General features: G+C 37.9%; 1 protein-coding gene across 6 annotated transcripts in view; it reads right to left on the reverse strand.

Moving 5' to 3' along the window:
• DHX57 (DExH-box helicase 57) overlaps window positions 1-14046 on the reverse strand; it is a 60360-nt gene that overhangs the window by 45786 nt on the left and 528 nt on the right. For 4 of the 6 annotated variants that reach the window (XR_009496295.1, XM_005212666.5, XM_005212667.5 and 1 more), the window contains exons 2-4: window positions 7537-7754; window positions 1882-2040; window positions 937-1122 (exon numbers count right to left, since the gene is read on the reverse strand). Coding sequence is in view for 5 of the 6 variants with exons in the window: in XM_005212666.5 (XP_005212723.1) it covers window positions 937-1122; window positions 1882-2040; window positions 7537-7748 (557 nt within the window). In the remaining variant the exon portion in view is untranslated. Of the gene's footprint in view, window positions 1-936; window positions 1123-1881; window positions 2041-7536; window positions 7755-14046 lie in introns of those variants that run through there. The other 2 variants (NM_001206051.3, XM_024999077.2) reach the window with 2 other exon arrangements.

Here is a 14046-nt window from a genome sequence, read left to right on the forward strand (position 1 = left end):
ATACATGTGATGATATAAGTATAGAGAGGCATGGTCTGTATTCCGAAGAAGTCTCCCTGATAATACTAACTCCCCCTTCATCTACCTATCCTAAGAGAGAGGACACTGATACTATCAAGTACTGCTATGACCCACACCACAGGGAAGTATTACTGCCAGAATCACAGTACAGGGAAGTATTACTGCTATGACCCACACCACAGGGAAGTATTACTACCAGAACCCACACCACAGGGAAGTATTACTGTTAGAGCCCACACCACAGGGAAGTATTACTGCCAGAACCCACACCACAGGGAAGTTATTACTGCCAGAGCCCACACCACAGGGAAGTATTACTGCCAGAACCCACACCACAGAGAAGTATTACTGCCACAACCCACACCACAGGGAAGTATTACTGCTATGACCCATACCACAGGGAAGTATTACTGCTATGACCCACACTACAGGGAAGTATTACTTTTATGACCCACACCACAGGGAAGTATTACTGCCAGAGCCCACACCACAGGGAAGTATTACTGCCAGAACCCACACCACAGAGAAGTATTACTGCCAGAACCCACACCACAGGGAAGTTATTACTGCCAGAGCCCACACCACAGGGAAGTATTACTGCTAGAACCCACACTACAGAGAAGTATTACTGCCACAACCCACACCACAGGGAAGTATTACTGCTATGACCCATACCACAGGGAAGTATTACTGCTATGACCCACACTACAGGGAAGTATTACTTTTATGACCCACACTACAGGGAAGTATTACTTTTATGACCCACACCACAGGGAAGTATTACTGCCAGAGCCCACACCACAGGGAAGTATTACTGCTAGAGCCTACACCACAGGGCAGTACTCAGGAAGAGGTAGTTGGGTTTACAACACGACTTCGTTTCCTTCAATCCTCCCGTAAGTGAAGAAAGCAAACCTGGAAAGTCTGTGCACTGCAAATGCTGAGACTGTAAATTCTGGGTTATGAGGCTCCACCAGGCCTGAGCCAGCGCATTCCAAAGGATCAGAGTCAGGAACAAGGGAAGCTTCTCGTCCAGGTGACCAGTACTGCTCGTCGTCATAATCAGGCTCATCATCTTCTTCTTCCCCAGAAACACCTCTTCTGGCAAAAGTAACATTTTCATATATCATATATTAATTTCTACTTGCTTCAAAGAAAAATTTGGTAAGGGTCTAAGAATTCACAGAACCAAAGGACATAGGATCCTGACCACTATTGAGTGACTAATTTACTGACCTAATAACTTATATATTGGCAACTAATAGCACGTATTACTTGCCAGGCACTATGTTAAATGTTTTATATGTACTATCTCTTTAAAAATCTTCACAACAACCCAGTCAGATACTACTGGAATCTCCATTTTTTTCTTTCCCAGATGATCAACTAAAACTTGAAGAGACAATTAAAAACCAAAGATTACACTGTAAAGGACAACTGCTGCTGCTGCTGCGTCGCTTCAGTCGTGTCCGACTCTGTGCGACCCCAGAGACGGCAGCCCACCAGGCTCCCCCGTCCCTGGGATTCTCCAGGCAAGAACACTGGAGTGGGTTGCCATTGCCTTCTCCAATGCATGAGAGTGAAAAGTGAAAGTGAAATCGCTCAGTCGTGCCCAACTCTTCATGACCCCATGGTCTGCAGCCTACCAGGCTCCTCCGTCCATGGGATTTTCCAGGCAAGAGTACTGGAGTGGCGTGCCGTTAGTTGCTGAATAATTATTCTTGTTATTTCTCTTGGCTCACTTTCAACTAGTTACACAGCCACAACACAATTAGTATTGACACAGTATTCCAAAGACACACAGGACCCTCATATTTTATCTTCCTCAATATAATAATTTATTCAAATATAATAATTTACTCAGATCCAGCATCCGCATCTTGTTCCTGCAAGTCTCGGAGAAGAGCTTTCACTTTTTCCTGATTCTCAGAAGTCATATGTAGAGTCTGCAGGGGCACTTTGGCTTCGGGTTTCCATTTGGGGCGTCCATCCCCTTTTCTCACGCTACTGTTACTAGGTCTGCAAAGGACACAAGAACAAAATTACACACTTACTTGTTATCAGAATTTTTACTCTCTCCTCAGGGTCTCCATACATACACAATATGACTGGACTGTCATGTATCTTACGAAAGGGGACATCAATGTGGAGAGAGTCTCCATTTTCTACGGTATTTACTCAACTTCATTATATTCTAAATGCTGGGAAAAAATCTGATCAGATTCTTCACCATTAAATCCTGCTTCACTAACTCAAGAATCTTCTGGGGAAAGCAATGCTATGATGACTCCTGCACTAGTGGAGGAGTCATATTTCTTTCACGAGAAATATGCTATGTACAAAGAGTACATATATATCACTCTGAGGTATTTAATCTGAAAACAACTAAGATGACTATTAGGCCCTATTTTTTGAAATATTTAACTTTTTTACTTCCTGATTACAAATATAATAATACATGTTTACTGTAGAAAAATAGAGAACAAAGAACAGAAAACATCTTAACTAATATCATTCCTTTGCACATACATTTTTTATAAAATTATACAGCATATGTAATTTTTTATAATTTGCTTTATTTCCTTATTAAAATCAAACTGGCATTTCCCCAAAATTAAACATTTTCCTACAACTTAATTTTTAAATTTTAAACACAGAAGGACTAGAATTTATTTCATTATTCACTATTTCACTAATCTCATTTTTGGAATTTAGACTTTTTAGAGACTCTTTTTAATATTTAAAAAAACAATGAATTCTAAAGTTTACCTTTACTCACAAAGTTTCTTTTCTTTTTTTCACTTGGCATATTTCATTATAAATTTTCACAAATCTAGGGAAATGGTAGAAACTTCTCTGTACTGAATATCCAACATATTACTGAGATTTTGAAAAGAACCACACATTTACACTCTCTCAACTGGGTACCAAAGGAGAAAATAGAAGAAACTAGGGTTTTTAACCACATAATTCCAACTTCTGAAAGAAATGTTATCCAAAATTCATCATTTCCCCTTTTTGTTTCAAAAAATTTTTAATATATAAAAATCTATAGCATTTATTAAGATTCACCAGTAACTGTTAACACCTGCCATACTTATATGCACACACACATTTATGCCCTTATTTCCTCTCTATATGCACACACATATGCATATATATATATATATATATATGCTCCCCTATATATACACATGCATGTTCTAAACCATCTGCATGTAAGCTGCTGACAGCATATTCACTCGTAAATACTTCTGCATGTTATTTCCTAAGAATAGAGACAAACTTTTATATAACCATAATACTATTATCACTCACAAGATACTAATGATCTCATCTAATATATCATTTAATTTTATATTGATATCATCATGTCACGGCAAACAAATGGAGAAACAAAGGAAACAGTGACAGATTTTATTTTCTTGGGTTCCAAAATCACTGCAAATGGTGACTGCAGCCACGAAATTAAAAGACGCTTGCTCCTTGGAAGAAAAGCTATGGCCAACCTAGACGGAATACTAAAAAGCAGAGATGTTACTTTGCCAACAAAGGTCCATCTAGTTAAAGCTATGGTTTTTCTAGTAGTCAGGCATGGATGTGAGAGCTGGACCCTAAAGAAAGCTGAACACTGAAGAATTGATGCTTTTGAACTGTGGTGTTGGGGAAGACTCTTCAGAGTCCCTTGAACTGCAAGGAGATCCACCCAGTCCATCCTAAAGGAGATCAGTCCTGAATATTCATTGGAAGGACTGATGCTGAAGTTGAAACTCTAATACTTTGGCCACCTGATGTGAAGAACTGACTCATTGGAAAAGACCTTGATGCTGGGAAAGACTGAAGGCAGGAGGAGAAGGGGATGACAGAGGATGAGATGGTTGAATGGCATCACTGACTCAATGGACATGAGTTTGAGCAAACTCCAGGAGATAGTGAAGGACAGGGCAGTCTGGCATGCTGCAGTCCATGGGGCATAAAAAGTTGAACACGCTTAGCGACTGGACAACAAGGTATATCTGAACATGAGATGACTGATATAAAACAGATGTTTCTGCTTTCCTTGTCCCTTTCATGGTGGCAGCAGGGGTGATCTTTTGAGAAGGTGTCAGATATCTGACTTCACTTTAACTTTTCACTTTCATGCATTGGAGAAGGAAATGGCAATCCACTCCAGTGTTCTTGCCTGGAGAATCCCAGGGATGGCGGAGCCTGGACTGCCATCTATGGGGTTGCACAGGGTCGGACACGACTGAAGCGACTTAGCAGCAGCAGCAGATATCTGTGAGAATATATATCTGCCCCATAGAGAATTTCTGTATAATTCAATTCCATTATCTAAAATAGTTTTCTACCAAACAGCCCCAGGCTGAAGATTGACATAGTAACTAGACTAGCTATTCTGCAACTATCTTAAGACAACTTTGTCAACAACTGTGCTTTAATTTTCAAAGGTTATGTTAAAATCCCAATTCTTTTGATTACTCTGAAGAGTACACATTCCAAAGTATCCTTTTAAAAACTTGAATTTTGGGAATTCTCTGGCTGTCCAGTGGTTAGAACTCTGCATTTTCACTGCAGAAGGCCCAGGTTTGAGCTCTGGTAAGGGAACTAAGCCATACAGCAAGCCACACAGCTTGGCCAAAAACCAACTAAACAAACAGCCACACACAAAGAAAAAAATCCCTTGGTTTCATGTGCTTATTTTTCCTACAATAAATCATTTTAGTAACTAAATTTGATCCTGCTGACAGAAAACAGATGAATGCATTCCTAAGGATCAGGGAGGAGTTCATTGCAAAAGGGCATGGGCGAGTTTTGAAGAACTGCTGGTTACAGAGATGACTGCATTTGTCAAATTTTAGGGTGAGTTTTACTGAATGTAAATTACACTTCAATAAACATGATTTTTAAAACTTAAAACAAAATCCTTATACTGGCCTATAAGATTCTATACAGCATAGCCTGTCGAATCTAACTGCCTAACACTTCTTACCCATCCATGCTAGCCACATGGCTTCCTTGTCATTCCCTAAATCTTCTTAAAACTCCTGCCTCAGGAACTGTTCACTCGCTGTTCTGTCTCAAACGTTCTTCCCTCAGATAGAGTCATGGCTTACTCCTTCACTTTTTTCTTGTCCTGGCTCAAATGACACATCGAGAGAGAAGTCTTCTCTGATCACTCCACAGATAACAGTAAACACCAGCAATCCAGTTTGGCATTTTCTGTCCCTTTGTCCTTTATTTTCCTCCATAGTACTTACCACTTGACATATTATTACACCTTTGTCTACAGTTTTTATATCTCAAACCTCCTTCTATGAACACCAGGGCAATATTTTATTCATTGTTGTAATTCTGGTCACTAAAACACAGTCTGGCTCATAGTAGGCACTAAGTCAATATTTCCTGTGTGAATGAACATCTAAGACCCTAAGAACCTATAAACTAAGTGTTTTCAGAAAGAACGGAGCTGCATCTAACTTAGCAGTCAGGTTCTTAGGTCAGCAGCTAATGTGAAAATGTAGCTTTAAATTATTCTGGAAGATTTCTTAAAAAGGAATCAAGTTTGAGATTGATATATAATCTCTAAGTATGTCCAAAAATGACCATTTTGTTTAGAATGGAAAAAAATGTAGATTCTCCGGTTGCATACCAAGCAAAGTATTTGGTTATGGTAGAGACTATGTATAAGAAATATATATTTAAGAAATACACATTAATATCACCTACTCAGTGCATCAAGAAGCTTAAACTATATACAGCACTTAGACAATGAGACTGACAGGAATGAGCACCTTCCTCTCTCATTATCCTGTTCATGGTGGAGTTCAGATTCATTTAGTGGCAAGTTTAACTACTTAAATACCATTTGTTCTTCTTTTTCTTTTTTTCCTGAACGCATACAATTGAATTCATTTAAATTAAAAGCATGTCTGATGCAGTTAAACTTCAGCACTCACCTATATTTCTAACCAATATTTAGCTGGTAATTATTCCCACAAGAGTGTGTGTATGCCTGTGTATATATACATAACTCCAAAGAAGTCTCTCTATCTCTAAAAATTTAAGTAAATGGCTTAAAGTGCAATTAGAAAAACAATGAGAATTTTATATTTATACTGCATAACATGCAGTAGAAAATCTTTACTTTCATTAAACATGTATTAGAATTATCAGAATTTATGCAAAGTGCATCATGTGAAATGCTGGGCTGGATGAATCATAATCTGAAATCAAGATTGCCAGGAGAAATATCAACAACCTCAGATAGGCAGATGATATCACTATTAATGGCAGAAAGTGAAGAGGAACTAAAGAGCCTTTGGATGAGGGTGAAAGAGGAGAATGAAAAAGCTGGCTTGAAACTCAACATAAAAAAAGCTAAGATCATGGCATCTGGTCCCATCACTTCATGACAAATAGAAGGGCAAATAGTGGAAGCGGTGATAGATTTTATTTTCTTGGGCTCCAAAATCACTGAGGACTGAAAGTAAAAGACACTTGTTCCTTGGAAGGAAAGCTCTGACAAACATAGAGAGTGTATTAAAAAGCAGAGACGTTACTTTGTTGACGAAGGTGGTCATGTACAGATGTGAGCTTTGGATCATAAAGAAGGCTGAGTGCCAAAGAATTGATGCTTTCAAAATGTGGTGCTGGAGATAACTCTTGAGAGTCCCTTGGACGGTAAGGAGACCAAATCAGTCAATTCTAAAGGAAATCAACTTTCAATATTCATTAGAAGAACTGATGGTGAAGCTCTAATACTTGGCCACCTGATGTGAAGAGCTGACTCATTGGAAAAGACGCCAATGCTAGGTAAGACTGAAGGCAAAAGGAGAAGGGGGCAGCAAAGGATGAGATGGTTAGGTAGCATCACTGACTCAAAGGACATGAATTTGAGCAAACCCTGGGGGACAGTGGAGGACCGAAGAGCCTGGCATGCTGCAGTCCATGAGGTTGCCAAGAGTTGGACGTGACTGAAGTGACTGAACAACAACAAAACAGCATTCACTAATTAAAAGTTGACTATGAGAGAAGCCTGGGCATGATATCTATCTCTGGTCATCACATTAAGCTTCAGTAAATATTTGGTTGATCAGTTGGAAAATAGATAATTCATCAACTAAACGGAAGGGATATAGCCAGATCTCATTTGGGGACCTTCAAACTACAATGCCTAAAAATACTTAATATAATTTTCAATTACCCTACCATTTCCAATATTTACTTTTCTGTAATACTGATTACAATAACAATATTACACTCAATTTACAGTGTCATATGGAAGTTAAAGTTAAGTTCAGATTTCAATGCCCACCCTCTCCCAAAGGTGCTATTTACCATATGCTTTTAAAAAAATTCACAAAGCAGGGGACTGCAAGGCTTTAAAATAATAGGAAGAGTAACTTAGCCAGAATTACTTGGCATTTCCCCCCTTTGTCTTAACCATCTTTTGTCCCATACATCAGGAATTGACACTGTTTTCATATTTGAACATTCAATGAGTATAATAACCTGGATGAATGCCTTGATTCACTGAAGATACAAAAGTCATCGCCATCATCCCAGATTCTACTTGATGCCTTTCTGTTGCCACCAACACCACCGCCACTGCTGCCACTCCCATGAGATTTACTAGCATGGCTCCTGCCTCCTCTTCCTCCTCTGGAAGACCCTTTTCCACCTCCTTTCCCTGGCTTGCCTTTCCTTCTTACTGAAGAACTCATTTTCACCTGCAAGAGAAAAAAGTAATACATACATTATAAAACCAGATAAGTATAATAATCCTTTGTTAGTCAAAGTTAAGGATATAGCCCATTTTAAAGAAAAAAAAGGAAAACTCACTCAAAGGGCCAGTTTAGAAGAAGCATGAATAAACTGCTTCACAAAAGATTTAGAAGCACATCTCCCCAGACTAATATTTAATAAGTTTCTTTGACACAGTTTCTTAACCAGGAGGTGCATCAGAAACACATGGAGGAGTTTTCAAATCACACATGGGGTGTGTAGGGGTCCCATGCTACATTCTGATTTGGTTAGGTCTGGCACAGGGTTTAAAAACCCTAGAAGAAGAAGAAAGAAACAACCCTAGAAGAGATGTTTCATGTATTTCAATATATTATGTATTAATATATGATTTGATAAATAAAATTTATATTTACATATATATTTTTAGAAATAGCTCTGGCTAAGAGATTGTGCCTGGGGGGGAGTAAAAGTGTAAAACTCTTGTATGCAATCAAAGTTAAGATGCTATCAGCTTAAAGTAAAATGTTATAAGATGTCTTACATTAGCCTCACAACCAAAAAACAACCAAACAAAAACAACCAAACTAAAAATTACACATTAAAAATCTATAGTAAGACAGAAACTATAAAAGAATACAATTTAAAAAAAAATTCTATAGTAGATATACAAAAGATGAGGAGGAAAAAAAAAAATCAAAGCATACCACTATAGAAAATCATCAAATCATAAAGGAAGACAGCAAGAGAGAAAGAAAGAAACAAAAGATCTTAAAAATGCTCAGGAAACAACAATATGGCAGTAAGTCCTTACTTATCAATAATTACTTTAAATGTAAATGGACTAAATTCTCCCATCAAAATACATAAAATAGTTGAATGGATAAAAAAAATAAGACTCAACTACATGCAGCCTGCAAGAGAATAGCTTCAGCTGCAAAGACACACAGACTGAAAGTGAAGGGCTGTAAAAGATAGTAAATGCACGAGGAAACGAAAAGAGAGCAGGGGTAGCTATACTCAGACAAAATAGCCTTTAAGTCAAACACTCTAACAATAGACAAAGAAGATCATTATACAATGATAAAGTGGTCAATTCATCAAGAGAATCTAACAATTACAAATATTTATGCTCCCAATATCAGAGCATCTAAATATATAAAGCAAATATTAACATAATTGAGAGGAAGTAGCCAGCAATACAACAAGAATAGGAGACTTTAACATCACACTTTCAACAATGGTCTGATCATCCAGAAAGATAATCATCCAGTAAAAGAAAAATTCAACTTGAACTATAACAGACATACACAGACCATTCCATTCAAAGCCACATGAAATATTTTTCAGGATAGATCATGTGTTAGGCCACAAAACAAGTCTTGACAAATTTAAAAGACTGTGAACAAATCAAACATCTTTTCTGATAACAACGGTATGAAACTAGAAATCAATAAAAGAAGGAAAACTGGAAAATTCATAAATGTATGGAAATTAAATAACATGCTCCTGAACAACCAGTGGGTCAAAGACAAAATCAAAAGGAAATTTTAAAATATCCTCAAACAACTGAAAATAAAAACATAACATACCAAAAATTATGGGATGCAGCAAAAGGAGTTCTCTAAGAGGGAAGTTTATCACAATAAATGTCTATGTTAAGAAAAAGAAATGATCTCAAATAAACAACCTAGATTTACATCTTAAGGAACCAGAAATAAAGAACAAACTAAGCTCAAACTAAGTCAACTAACTACACCCAAACTAAGTCCAAAGTTAGTAGTATGCGTAACAGGAACACCAGAAGAATAGGAGAGAGAGAAAGAAAAGAACAGAAAAAATATTTAAAGAAATAATGATAGAAGACTTATCAAATTTATTGAAAGACAATAACCTACACATACAGGAAGTTCTAAGGACTTCAAATAGGATAAACCCAGAGATCCATAAATAGACACAATATAAAAATGCTAAAAGTTAAAGACAAGAAGTCTTGCAAGCATTTAGAGAAAAACAACTTGTCACTTACAGATATAAACCCAGTAAGATCTGCTTTACAAAAAAATACTAATAGGAATTTGTTTAAGTTGAAGAAAGTGACCCTAGATGGTAATCTGAACTCACACACACAAAAAAAGGAGCACCAGTAAAGCTAACTATGTAAATATAAAATAAAATCAACCCCCCCCAAACCTACCAAACAGTGTACATCCATATTTTCTTCTTTCTTCACATAACTGATTTAAAAAGAAACCGTATAAAATAATATGTATATGATGTAATAGTGGGTTTGTGATATGCAAAAATGTAATGTATTTGCTATAACAGAACAAAGCAGGTTGGTGGGAGCACAGATGGACTGGGTTAATAAAATGACTACAGATGGTAAAGTAATAACTATAACAATGTACAGTTGGGGATGCAACCTAAGGTTTCATTGACAGATGAATGGATAAAGAAAACATGGTATATATACACAATGGAATATTAGTCATGCTATGCTATGCTAAGTCGCTTCAGTCGTGTCCGACTCTGTGTGACCCCATAGAGGGCAGCCACCAGGCTCCCCCGTCCCTGCGATTCTCCAGGCAAGAACACTGGAGTGGGTTGCCATTTCCTTCTCCAATGCATGAAAGTGAAAAGTGAAAGCGAAAGTCGCTCAGTCGTGCCCGACTCTTCGCGACCCCATGGACTGCAGCCCACCAGGCTCCTCCATCCATGGGATTTTCCAGGCAAGAGTACTGGAGTGGGGTGCCATTGCCTTCTCCGATATTAGTCATAAGAAAGAATGAAATAATGCCATTAGCAACAATATGGATGGACCTAGAGATTATCATACTAAATGAAGTAACTCAAAGACAAATACCATATGCTATTGCTTACATGTGGAACCTTTACTGCAAAAAGGAGGGGAAAGGCATACAGCTATACGAAAGTAACATTTCTATATATTACCAAAATTGAGTTAGTATAAATGGGAAGTTGACTCTGATATGTTAAGAGGTATATGACAAATCCTGGAGCAGTCACTAAAAAGTAAACCAAAAATTCAAAAAATGTAGTGAAAAAAAATCACTAAAGAAATTAAAATACTGCATTAGGAAATATTTATTGAATAATTTAATGCAAAAGAAAACAGTAAAGTAGGAACAGTGAAACAAAATAGACATGAGACATATTGACAACTAAAAGTAGAATGGAAAAAATAAATCCCACTATACCAAGAACAATATTAAATGTGAATGGATTAAACAATCCAATCAAAATACAAATTATTAGTGAATAAAAACAAGATCCAAGTATATGCTGTCTATCACTTTACATTCAAAGATACAAATAAATGAAAAGTAAAAGGATGGAAAAAGAGAAATCATGCAAACAAACCACAAGAAAGCTGCAGCAACTACGCTAATATCAAACAAAATAGACTTTAAAGCAAAAAAAAAAAATCTTGTTAGTGATAAAGAAGAACATTTCATAAAGATAAGAGAGTCAGTCCATGAGAAAGATGCAACAATTATAAATATACTGTACCTAATAACAGAGCACCAAACACATCAACCAACAACTGACAGAAATGAACAGAGAAATACACAACATACAACAGCAGCAAACTGCAATGCCCACGTTCAGCTACGGTAAAAACACCCACACAGAAGGTGTTGAAGACTTGAAACACAGTAAAAACCAACTGGACCTAAGAGACATCTACAGAAAATTCTACCCAACAAAAAATATACATTTTTCGTATGTGGACAAGGAAAATTTTCCAGGATAGACAATATACTAGCCTATAAAACAAACTTTAATAAATTTAAAAAGACAAAAATTTAAAAAGTATGTTTTGCAACCAAACTAAAATGAAATTTGAAATCAAAAGCAGGGAAATAACTGGGAAACTCACAAACATGCAGCAATTGGACTAGGTCTCTTGATATTCCTTTCTTCAAAATCCTTTATAATTATACATATTTATTGTTTCTTTGATGTTTATCTCCCGACCCTCCCCCAGCCCCCAAAAGCTCTCTGAAGGCAAGGAGTATATTCATGTTGATTACTGCTGTTCCTCTAACAGTGTATGGCATATAACAGGAATTCAATATGTATTTGAGGAATAGCTGAGGGTTGAATAAATTACTGATATGAGAATGGAGAGCCATTCATTTATTTATTCATGCCACAAATATTTATTGAACACTTATTAAGTGCTAGATTCTAGGGATACAACAGCAAAGACAACAAAACTCTTGCCTCATGAAGCTCATCCTCTAGAAATTAAGATGACAATAAACAAATATACAATATTAATTAAGTGCTATGAAGGAAAAAAACTGAGTCTTTTTGCAGATAGAGTGGTCAGGTAAGAGTGATCATCTTTCTGAGGTCATATTTGAGCAGACATGTGAACATGCAGAAAATGAGTCATGAGATATTTGTAAAAAGAACATTCTAAGCAGAAGCAATAGTAGGTGAAAAGGGTCCAAGTCCAGAATAACATCTTCAATGCAGTGAGCTGAACAGTGAGGAGTCTTGTGGGTCTGCAATGTAGTATGCAAAGGAGATGAGGTCAGAGAGCAGAGATGGCCATATAAGCCCTAGGAAGAACTTTGAATTTTACTCTAAATATAATAGAAAGTCAATAGAGGGCAAAGGCAAAAGCTTGGTATGACTGACTTCGGTTCTAACAATTACTCGAGCTGCCATGTGAAGAATAAAATGACTGTAGGGAGGTGAGGAGAACCAGGAGGCCAGTTAGGAGACTACTGTAATTGTGCAGGTAGGAGATGAAATGCAAAACTAAGCAAGTTGGACTGCGGAGGGAACAAGTACAGTTGAAAAGCAACCATAGAGTCTCAGTGCATTTTAATGGTAGATGAATTAGATGAAAGGTATAAGAAGTGTCTAGAATTACTGTAAAATCTGAGGTCCTAGCTTAACTAGGTGAATAGGGGTTCTGTGCTCAGCCATGTGATAAGAATGGGAATGTGAAGTGAAGTGAAGTGAAGTCGCTCAGTCGTGTCTGACTCTTTGCGACCCCATGGACTGTAACCTACCGGGCTCCTCCGTCCATGCAATGTTCTAGGCAAGAGTACTGGAGTGGGTTGCCATTTCCTTCTCCAGGGGATCTTCCTGACCCAGGGATCGAACCTGGGTCTCCCGCATGGCGGGCAAACGCTTTACCATCTGAGCCACCAGGGAATGGACAGGAAATGATAGGGAGTGTCACAAGTTCAGGATGGATGTTACACTGGAGATGCCTTCTAGACATTCAAATAGAAATGTGTAGAACACAGTTGGAAATATAAGTGGGCATGGAGGGGAAAGATTATTTCAGTTAATTCTGTAAAATTCCTAGAAGGTAAATATTATTTTCTGTATTTTACAGAGGAGGAAACTAGAGTACAGATAAATTACACAACTTGTCCAATGTCACTACTATAGAAGCAAACCCTGGAGCTAGGGTCTGAAATAATCCATTTGACTCCAAAGCTGAAATTCTCTCCCCCATACTTACCTTTTACCCCACAAACATGTACTTTGTATCTTCAATTCAAAATTTAATGTTAAGCCAGCCCTGCTTTGATTTGTGCCTGGGCCTTAATTTATAAAGGTGACTGAGTGCTGACACAGAGAGATTAATACCATCAAAAGAAAAAGTTTAACGTTACTTACAGCTCTCCTAAAAAGGAGAGGTCTGTCTGTTACCGTGGGCCACGCCAGGGAAGCACCTGTGTCAGGAGCAGGCAGAAAGGAGTAAGGAGAAGGCCACCCCGCATCCTTTCTTGGTTTTCCCATGGGAAAGAAGAGGCCAGGCAGGGAAACCAGCTTACCACTGGCTACTTTGAGTAACTCCCGCAGGCTCTAAGGTCTAGGGCTTGTCCCTAGTTGCCTGGTACTTGGCCCTGGACTGATTTAGGGCAGGTGAACTACAGGCTTGGTAGTTAGACAAAGGAGGTTGTTGGAGCTAAGGCAGGCAGGATTGGTTGGTTTGCATATGAAAGGCATGCTGTCAGATTAATCGTTAATTTGCTAGCCCGGGGAATGGCAGTTTTTCCCTGGTCGGGCAGGCCCCATAAGACGCCAAAACATCAGAAATCCATTTAGCCTGGGAAGATCTCAACTATCTTTATTCACCGTGGACACGAGAACCTAAGTTTGGCTCCCAGAAACAGAATCACCAAGCTGGGCGCTGAAAACTGACCACAAACCATTCCCCTCCCAGGCAAATCTCTGACTGACCCCATATATCCAGCTCCTTGCAGATACCCAGACCTGGTA

The sequence above is a fragment of the Bos taurus genome, chromosome 11 (assembly GCF_002263795.3).
Source record: "Bos taurus isolate L1 Dominette 01449 registration number 42190680 breed Hereford chromosome 11, ARS-UCD2.0, whole genome shotgun sequence".
Taxonomy (NCBI): Eukaryota; Metazoa; Chordata; class Mammalia; order Artiodactyla; family Bovidae; genus Bos; species Bos taurus.